Raw genomic sequence first — 10,700 nt, forward strand, 5'->3', positions numbered from 1 at the left:
AAAAACCTTTTATAAGCAATTTGATGCTAAGATTATTCTTTTTTTTCTCTCTTTTTTTTCTTAGTTGCCTGAATAGAGACAGTGTTTCTCTTCTTCCTTTCCTCCTGAAAGGTAATTAATCAAACATCTAGACGTGACAAGAAGTGGTAACATTGCCTAAAACAACATTAGTCTCCCTGCTGAGTTCAAGCTGCAGTTTACAGCATGCCCTGAAATAAGATTTTTCAAAACAAGGGAATGCTATTTTTTTGAAGCAGTGATCTTGCAGGCAAGAGCACCAGTTGGATATGGTCAGCTGATTTTATTCACAAACACCATAAGTATAATTTCCATAATATTAGAACCAAATCTGAGCCTAATCATAATGAAAAATAAGGGAAAACACCACCCTTACAGGGCAAGGCAAATTAGGACTTGCAGGGGGCTGTTGTTTTTTGTCATGTTGGGGTTTTTTACCTCTTTGCTGTATTGTTTTTAAGTTAGCCATTGACAGTGGAGTTATAGTGTGAAGTAAAGGTTTTCATGATTTGAGTTTCTGGGTTGCTAATAGAATTAGTGTTGAGATAAAGTAATGAGTTATGCAAGAGTTGGATCCACAGGCACCTTAATGAGAAAATCACACCAAAATCCTACATATGTTGATGCAACATCGTAGAGCTGATGCTATGGATAAGTCTATACAATACAGATAAATCTGTACAAGTTTTAATGAAGAGATGAATAAATTCATAACTCCCAGGCAACCAGCAGCAGGACAAGAGGGCACAGACTCAAGCTCTGCCAGGGGAGATTGATTCTATGATTCTAATGTGAGAGAAAAAAATCAGGTTCTGAAACACCCTGCAGACCTTCCCAAGGTAGCAGCCCACATGCTGCCATCTGCACTTAGGGACATCTTTGCTATTTTTCACCAGCTCAGTAAAGCAGCCTGAGGACAAGATGGCACATGGCACAATCTGAACAGAAGTTTGCAGCCTTTTCCCAGTGGCTACAAGTGCCATCATCTATCCTTTCCCTTAAAATAAGTGTTGGATAATCATATATTTTTCCTTCTATTTTTTTCTTCACTATTACTCTTGGTACAAGAGGAGAGGTCATCCACTGCTTCTCTGTGTGACCAGTTATATAGCCCCTAACCATTAGGAGAAACTAGTTCTTATTAATAATTCCACTTTGGCTGAATTAAATCATAGACTCATAGAATCAACCACAAAATCATCGAGTCCACCCCTACCGTGGTCAATAGACCATGGCACTAAGTGCCACATCCAGTCTCAGCTTCAAAACCTCCAGGGATGGGGAATCCACCACCTCCCTGGGCAGCACATTCCAATGCTTGCTTATTCTTTCCATAAAAAATCTCTTCCTAATATCCAACCTAACCCTCCCCTGGCAGAGCTTGAGTCTGTGCCCTCTTGTCCTGCTGCTGGTTGCCTGGGAGAAGAGACCAATCCCCACCTGACTCCAACCTCCTGTCAGGGAGTTGTAGAGGGTGATAAGGTCTCCCCTGAGCCTCCTCTTCTCCAAGCTAAACAATCCCAACTCCCTTAGCCTCTCCTTATAGCACTTGTGCTCACATTGACTCAGGAGCTCTTTGAGGTTTGCTGCCCAGGCAAGGGAGCACTCTGCCAAGTGCCACTCACCCAGGTGCTTGGCTGTCCCTGTGCAATAAGGATGTCTTGAGCAACCTGGTCTGGTGGGAAGATATCCCTGTCCATGGCAGGGTGGGTTGGGACTGGATGATCTGCAAGGTCCATTCCAATCCCTAAAATTCTGTGGTTCTATGCTGTTCAGCCTGCACTACTCCCCAGCTCTCTGCTCTGGCACAGAAGCTCTGCATTTCCCCCACTATCGCACAGGAGCAAACTCTGAGGACTCTGAGCAGCACGAGGAGTCAGGGCAGCTTCAGAGCTTGTTTTAGCCCATACTTAGTTTATCTTGGGAATTCCATCTATTCAAGCTTGCACTAAGAGGGTGTTTCTCCTTAACTGCTGGCTTTGCCAAACAATCCCAGGACCTGAGAGTTGCGTGGGGAGCGGCGCCGTGCCAGATTCCAGCAGGCCACTTTCTGCTACAGGCTACACCTGTGCAAACACCATGTTTGGAGCTTTCTCCCCAAGCACCAGCTGTGCAAGCTGATTATTTTCAGCCAGCACCTTGCTCCCACCTGGGTGACCTCATTAGTCCTGACAAAAATTGCAGAACAGCAACCACGGCCACTATTTGATTTTCTTGCTCTTTATAATGTATGAGGGGAAGTCAAGAGGGAGCTCTTTTCAAATCACATCATCAGTCTGCTGGGCTGGCAGCTAGACAAGTCCTTCATTTTATTTGTAAACTGAAAATTTCACACAGGCTCACTGATATAATAAACCTGGAAGCTTGCAGGGCCTCTAACAGGGGTCCCTGCACTAGGAGTGTGGGTTATACAACCTCTGCAAACTGCACAAAAGCCAAATGTCAGTAGGAATTACCCTCGAAACCAAAGAGGCACAGTGGCAGAAACTGAAAGGGAATGCAAGGTGAGCTTGTGTTTCAGAGTATTTGCTCACCCTACAAAAATAAACCTTGAGAGTGCAAATGGATGTTTGGGTTTTCAGACTTTCAAAGGTAATATAGTCAAGAATATCCTGCTAATAGCAAATGTAGCAATTTCTTTCTCACCATTGCTATCAGAATTATACTGAGCATAAGAGACCATTACAAAGATGGACTTAATAAACAGCAGCTATTTTAAGCCCCTTCAGCCAGCCCTGAAACTTGTTTTGACTCTGAACAACAGCACACACACCACATTAGCAGCTCCTTAGATTCCTTTCTGTCGGCTAGAAAGGACTCTGAGAGACTAAAATGCCTTGGTAAATCTCACCTAACAGCTATGTTAGCTAATGCTATCAACTACTGACAAATCTGCCAGCTGGTCACATCTGGAGAGGAGATATTTTATGCTCCCAAACATGCCATAGTGCCAGCATAGACCCTACAGGGTATCCAGGGCACTTTCATGCAGCTCATTTGTAGGATGCAGGACTCAGAAGGAGAAGCTCTGAAGCTGCAGCTGGAGGCTAAGCTGGATTTTTGAGAGCATTTAAAATGGCACTGCACACCTGTGCTTGTTCCCTTTCCACTTTTAGTAAGAGGAAAAGTTTTCTAGTGGTTCCAAACAGCTATTTCTTCAGTGAGGTTAATGACTGCTTCTTTAAGGTCCCTTCCAAACTTAATCATTTTAGGATTCTATGGTTTATTACATTCAGCAATGCTTTTGAAACATTTACATGTATGGTTTTAGCAGAGACAGCAAAGCATAATTCACCACTATTGTCCCTACAGTCAGCTAGGACATGAAGAGAGGCTGTCAGAGACTGTGATATTAAAGAAATATTTTCCAGTGCCTTGGGTAAAGCAAAGATCTATGCTTAAGTCCTTACCCTGGGAGACAAGGACCACACTCTGCATCATTCTCCTGGTCACCAGGTGTCATGACTGTGGCTCGAAAAAAACCCTCACAGTCTTTGTGCCTTCTGCATATCTGGTAACCTCCTTTGGAAAACTTCTCTGAAGGGCAGGGGATGCAGCCGTAGTCCTCGTCTTTGGTGCCATATCCACACGTCTGCAACAACACAAAGGCACTGAAAGCAAACTGCAGTGCACACCAGCTTCCAGCAGAAGGGAATGTTCATAGCCTGGGCCATTGGCTTTGCAGCACAAAGGGAGAGAAGTGTCTCATTTGGTCCCTTAGTGTCTGTTCCTAAAAAGGCCATGCAGGGATCTAAGGATGCAACATGCTGGAGAGGGTGAAGGGGAACCAGATCATACTCCTTGTAAGTGACCCCTTGTAGCTACTTCTGTTACAGTCCAGCAAATCATGGAAGTGAATTTCAGCTGCTGCTTAGATAGAAAGTGAGCCAAAAATGGAAGAGTGGAAGAGCATAGAATACTACTACGGAGAAACAGCTGCAGCAGGGCTATCAGCAGCTCTCCTGCTAGGAGAGCCCACAGGGAACATCACAAAAGGCAATGTTTGGATGAGATTTTGTAACCTCTGAACTCACATGTCCCAGCTGAACATTACATTTAGATTAAATAAAACTGAAACCAACTTGTTATTATTCAAACATACTTGTTCAGGACTACCAACTGTGTCAAGTGCTTGCGATAGGATGTTTATCCCATTAAAAACCAAACAGGATCTCAGTAATTTATTTTTTTTTAAATAAGCAACAATTATCTGCTGTAAATCAAATGGTTACTTAGGAACCATAATTTAACACGTTGCAGAAACATCCAAGTTCCTCTAGAGCCAAAATATCTGAGCAGAAGAGCAAAATGAAATTGTCAGTGTGGGGGGCCAGGGTGTGTGCCAGGCTAACTGATTTATCACACCATGCTAGAATGGCAGCATTGGATTTTAACTGACTGTTGAGGTGAGGGCAGGCTGGCAGAAACTCTGCCTGGAACTTTTCCCTTATAACTTTCCAGTCTGACTTTTAACAGGCTGCTGACGTGCATGATGTCTTGCTCCCATGGCACACTTGCAGGTATAAATGCTCCTGCTTAAGCCTCCCCATCCTCACCCATTTTCTTTCCTATCCATATATGTTATGTGACAAATCATTTGGGTTTTCTTTCTTTTTTTTTTTTTTTTTTTCTTGCATTTGGTGCTTGATGTGCATCCCCCACCAAGCAGAAGAAGCTGAAATTACCATGTAGGGTTCTTCACCCGGCTCACACTTGGGGCAGTCGTGGCACATGCCAGTGGTCTGGTTGTAGTATTCATTCTCACCACAGTTGGAGTATTCGGCGCTGGCAGAGTACACCAGGGAGACCTGTCACCAAGAGAGCATCCCAGAGCACTGTCACTTCCACCACCTCTGTGCCCCACACCTCAGCCCCTCCCCTTGCCTAGATGCTGTGGCTCAGCATTGCAGTGTGAAACACTCCTGAAGTTCAGAAGCAGAACTGGTGCCACTATGTGGAGTAGAATCAGATCCAGTTTTCAGCACCCTGGTCCTTCCAAGAGTTTCTCAGAGCACTGATGTTCCTGCTTCTTGGCACAGCCACTCCTTACAATACTGAAGGCTGTGGTTCCTGACCTAATAACTCTCACTTTCTCCTACACAAGCAAATGCCTGAGTTAACCCCTCCCACCTCTAATGAGTTTTCATAAATGTGACTGCAAGGGACAACTATTAACACCCAAGTTAATGCACTGCCTCAGGCCTCAACCATGACAGAGCTGTGACACCCAGGCTGATCTGCACTTCCAGCACCTTCTCTTTCTGCTTCATCCTGGGTCCTTCTTCCCCTCCTCCCTAGCTCCCACAGTTTAAGCAGCACATGCCCAGGGGTTTTATTGAATGAAAACCAATCACTGGGTCAGGGCTCAGTCCCTAAGTCATTTTACAATTCATGGATGTTTGTGAAGGATCCAATCAGATCCTTGTTTTCTTTGCACCCCAGGGAGACACATAGATACCTACCACCAGGAAAGGGAACACGTGAGTCCATTTGCGTTCACCCAAGTGAGCCATGCTCTCTTGATGTTTTACCTGAAAAGACAGAATTGGTGATTGTTTATGAAGATGAGTAAATATTTGTGTGTGTTGCCAAAACAAGAACAGACAGCTCATAAGCAGAACAAAGATTACATGGGAACAATGCCCAGAGGTCTAAACAAAGGCAGGGGGAGATGTGCACGTGTGTTTGTGCACACACACACACACACACACTACACATCACTGCACATCTCCTTCCTCTCTTTGAGAAGACTGGTGGCATGAGGGAATCCAGGCTTGACATAGGAACAAAAATCTGTGAAAGATTAGGAACCAAGTTTGAGTTCTGACTCTTCTTGGCTTGCTGAGAAATCCTCCCACGGAGGAACCGAGAGCTGTGTCTTGACAGCTAGATGAAAGAGGGGTGGGGATCACCAGTCTGTCTTGTGTCCACACTAGATCAGGTTTATCTAGAAAGATGTGGATAGAGCAGCCACAGCAGAGCCACAGAGTGAACCAACAGCAAGCAGCGTGGGCAGTCAGCACATCAGGGCTGTACTTTCCTTTCTCTGAGGATCCACAGAGAAATCCCAGAGTTGCCTTCTGTGGGAAGCATCAGCTGCTTTTTGTTCTTGATAAGCAAACTGCAGATTGAAGAATTTAAACCCAAGGAAGAAGTCAAACTTTTTATTCAAAGTGCTGTTAAAATGGTGGGGAAAAGAAAGGCTGTTACAAACACGTGCTCATTTATTTGGTTTGTCCGAGTGAATAATTCTGAACAAGAGCTAACGTTGCATATTCATTTACTGGATTTCTTTCTAAGGGGAAAAAAAAGAGGCAGGAAAAGGAGGCACACATTGTTTTGTTATCATGATACAATGTATGTAATGATATTGTGACAGCACATGATATGCCCTAGGGATTTTAGAACTTCAAACTGCAAATTTTTTGAGATATGATTGCAACACTTTGGTCCTAGTAAACTTCTCTTTCCAGTTTCCAAGTCTCAGACACTGGGAGACTTTCTGTCTCCCAGAAGAGCACAATTCCTGCTTTGTGCCATATTTGAGCATATAACCTACATGAGAGCAGTGCTGTAGCATTTGATATGGCTGCTAACACTCACATTTTTAAGCCCTAAGTATATTAAGCAGAGATCATATCGCTCCAGCATCAAGAACTGAACTAGCTTTATATATTCCTTCCAGCACTTGGGCTAGCTGAGACAAGTAACTGAGTGGGTGGGTGGACGACCTGAATTATGAGCAGATTCATTTCTGCAGGAAATTGCACTTTGAAACCTAGAAACAAAAGAGAATCAGAGATAAATTGTCCTAAATCTGGAGGGAAGAGATGGAAAAGAGTCATGCAATTGTACAACCTGTCAAACATGTAAGCTGGACAAAGGATTTCTCTATGGCACTGCAGTTACTTGGAGAAGTTCCAAGGATATAATCTTAATGCAAATGCCTGTTGAACTGTACCCTAATTATAAAAGAGTTTGATAGACTTTAGATATTAATATTGCTAAGGCTGTGCCCACACCGATACTGCAAAATGATCATGTTTAATAGAAATCTGGTCTGAGGCTGCTCAGGACCAAAAAAATGTCACCAGCAAAGCTTGAATCTGTAACTTCACAGTAAGAATATGTCTTACAGCAAAAACACACTTGAGTTGCTTTTAAACCATCCAGATGTTTGCTGTTTGAGGTACTTGTGTGCAATCATAGCCAGATTTGAGAAGTGGAAATGAAGGAGTGTAACCCATTAATGTACAATGCAAACTTCCCCATTTGGCATTTATTTACATAAGATGTTAGAAGTGTCAAGTTCTACATCCATAAATAAAATACTTTTCTCTCTCCTAATATAAATATGCACGTGGGGTATGTTTTGTATGTAAACATACATTTTTTCCCCCTGCATTCCATCATTATATGCAGCAATATGTCAAGCATATGGGAAGTACTTTTTTAACTGGAAAAAGCCATTTCAAAGTGCTTAAACATGGCCAGATTAGAACTCCAGGGGAGACTTTTCCTCCAAATTGGAACACCAAGAAAGTTAAATTTGAGTATTCGTTCTCCTGTTCAAGTGCACTGCCATAAATTGGCTGGGCTGTTTTCTGATGGAGTTCTTTCTTGTTTTATTTTTCCCTCCTTTGGAGTTAAAACTCAAACCACTTTAATTTTATGACACAGAAATGGGGGAAGGTAGATGAAGGAGGTTTCTGGCAGTAGGTGGTTACTCAGCAGAGGTGATACCTGAAGGTATCTACCAAGACATGCCAAGCAGCACTTGGGCTTGATGTCAGTTTTCAGGCACGTTAAATTATATCTACACAATGTTGTCTGTTACTCATTAATCCCAACCACATAACAAGGGATCTTCCAGTGCCAAGACTGCTTATGTCTCCAGCTGACATCTGTGAAGGCATTGACAAGAAGCCAAGAATCAGGAAAAAGAGTGACCAGTTATTATAGCCCCTAACCATTAGGAGAAACTAGTTCTTATTAATCATTCCATTTTGGCTGAATTAAATCATGGAATCATAGAATCAACCAGATTGGAAAAGACCTCCAAGATCATCAAGTCCAACCCTACCGTGGATACTAGACCATGGCACTAAGTGCCACATCCAGTTCATCTTGAAAACCTCCAAGGATGGTGAATCCACCACCTCCCTGGGCAGCACATTCCAATGTCTGATCACTCTCTCTGTAAAAAATCTCTTCTTAATCTCCAACCTAAACCTGCCCTGGCAGAGCTTGAGTCTGTGCCCTCTTGTCCTGCTGCTGGTTGCCTGGGAGAAGAGACCAACCCCCACCTGACTCCAACCTCCTGTCAGGGAGTTGCAGAGGGTGATGAGGTCTCCCCTGAGCCTCCTCTTCTCCAGGCTGAACACCCCCAGCTCCCTCAGCCTCTCCTCATGGCACTTGTGCTCTAGTCCCTTCACCAGCCTTGTTGCTCTTCTCTGGACCTGCTCCAGCCCCTCAATGTCCCTCCTGAGCTGAGGGGCCCAGAACTGAGCACAGGATTCAAGGTGTGGCCTCACCAGTGCCGAGTCCAGGGGCAGAATCACCTCCCTGGTGCTGTTCCTGATCCAGGCCAGGATGACTGTTCCCTGTGGAATGGCATGAAAAGGTGAGTGGGAAGGAGCTGGAGGTGTATTTCTTGCTGGGACTATGCTATTGCACCTAAGGAATTTGGGATCTCTGGCAGCTTGTCTGCTGATTTGTGTTTTTGTTTGGGACATGTAGGTGTCTCCACAGGAGGTGAAAAACACAGACCTGTGTCTTTGTGGATCAGGTGTGCAACACACAGCAAGCCTCATCATGACTAGTGAGGGTTGCTAATTACAGCTATATTTGTCTTTTGGGGCATATTTGTTAATAGCTGGTGAGAACATGCACATAAACTGACAGGAAAAGGAAGACTTATTTTCCCAGTGGCAACCACAGCAAGAAATGCTTGAGACTCCTTGTTGTCAGCTACTCTCCTGTAGTCTGCAAGGCAGAAATTTGGGGAGTAGGAAAAGAGATGACTGGAACTCTATAATTCATAACTTTTTCCTCTCAGACAACAAGTTCTTCCACAAAATCCTTGTTGTTTCTTATCAAGAACTGGCACGTATAAGTAAGTAAATAAATCACCAGGCAGAAAATGCTTAGTTCATGCTCTGTGAAGGAGAAAAAGCATCACTTGTTCTTGCTAACCTTTGAATTTGATAATTTACTTAGATTATAAGGTAGCACTGGCATGATAGTTACAGTATCCATGAGTAGAAGTGGAGTAAATATAGGAAATGTGCAAACAGTGAGGTTACCAAAGCTGGTGGTCTAAGCTATAGCTCACAACTTCTGATGGATGGTCTTGGATGTTCTTGTAACTCTCTGCCTTCAGTAGGAAACACAGTGCAAAACTAATTTCCCATTGTAGACTTTTGGGTTTTAAAGTACAGTTGAAAAAAAGGAGGAAAATAAACACATGGGTTGAAGGATGAAAGTAATTTGTTCAGCCAAAGTGGAATAATTAATAGGAACTAAATTGTACCTCAGTGATGAGGAAAGGCTGAGGGAGTTGGGGCTGTTCAGTCTCCAGAAGAGATGACTGAGAGGGACCTCATGAATGGATTCAAGTCCATGAGTGGGAAGTGCCAAGAGGATGATCAGACTCTGCTCAGTGGAGGAAACCAAGAAAACAAGAGGAAACAGCAAAAATTGATGCCCAGGAAGTTCCACCTGACCACAAGGAAGAACTTTTTTGCTGTGCAGTCACTGAGCACTGAACAGATTGCCCAGAGAGGTTGTGGATTCTCCCTCACTGGAGATATTCCAGACCCATCTGGACACAACCCTGAGCCATGTGCTCTAGGGTGGCCCTGCTGGAGTAGGGAGGTTGGACCCAATGGCCCATTGTGGTTCCTTCCAACACAACTGATTCTGGGATTCTATGATTCTGTACAGAAATATGTTTCTTAGTGCTGTAGAGAGGTGGGGATCCTTTGGTGTCTCTGTATTTCTTTAGTTTCATCACTGATACGGATCTACTTTAAGGACAAAAAAATTAACCTTCTGAGAGGGAAAGTCACAACCACTGTCTCAAACAACTTCAGCAACTATGATATTTCTAGAAGTATTCCTTTTCTTTGGTTTTCTAAGCACCAGTTTGGTGAGCAGGTCTGTGGCTCTGAATGTAATCCCTAAGTAGCTGATGATTTGGTATCGATCATGAATACACACCCAAGATCTCCTCTACCAACAACAGCAGAGTGTGAGACAAACACTGACATAAATAAAGGTGGGCAGGTTGTATATACTTCACAGGGGCCACCAGCAAACCCAGTGCTTGCCCTGAGTTTACAGGGGTTATGGAAGGAACCTCACCAAGCACCTTTTCCACAGATTATCACAGTTTTTTGCATGAACTCAGTAGATAATCTCTGTGTGCTCCCCATGCTGCTAAATCCTTCTTAATTGAGATAAGCATATAATCCTCACTGCAGAGCCTCACGGGCTTCAGAGTTCAGCAGCAGAGTTTAGTCTGGCACTGGACTTGTGAAATAAGATGCAGTTTGAGTTTTGCTTTCAGGAGGGAATGTCACTGAATGACAATGATGGCACTGCATGCTCAGGGCAGAATAAACTTAGAGAAGTATAAGCAAGTGGAAACACAGAAAAGATCACAGAATCATAGAATTTTA

General features: G+C 43.7%; 1 protein-coding gene across 1 annotated transcript in view; it reads right to left on the reverse strand.

Moving 5' to 3' along the window:
• Nucleotides 1-5,531, reverse strand: part of LOC103801462 (tumor necrosis factor receptor superfamily member EDAR-like) — a gene marked incomplete at its 3' end in the record, with an annotated part of 5,714 nt that extends 183 nt beyond the window's left edge. Inside the window, exons 1-3 of the mRNA XM_009073877.1 lie at nucleotides 5,481-5,531; nucleotides 4,704-4,826; nucleotides 3,429-3,610 (exon numbers count right to left, since the gene is read on the reverse strand). Of these exons, the coding sequence (XP_009072125.1) occupies nucleotides 3,429-3,610; nucleotides 4,704-4,826; nucleotides 5,481-5,531 (356 nt within the window). The remainder of the gene's footprint in view (nucleotides 1-3,428; nucleotides 3,611-4,703; nucleotides 4,827-5,480) is intronic.
• Nucleotides 5,532-10,700: the final 5,169 nt, after the last annotated feature.

This window comes from Acanthisitta chloris, unplaced genomic scaffold (assembly GCF_000695815.1).
Source record: "Acanthisitta chloris isolate BGI_N310 unplaced genomic scaffold, ASM69581v1 scaffold7534, whole genome shotgun sequence".
Taxonomy (NCBI): domain Eukaryota; kingdom Metazoa; phylum Chordata; class Aves; order Passeriformes; family Acanthisittidae; genus Acanthisitta; species Acanthisitta chloris.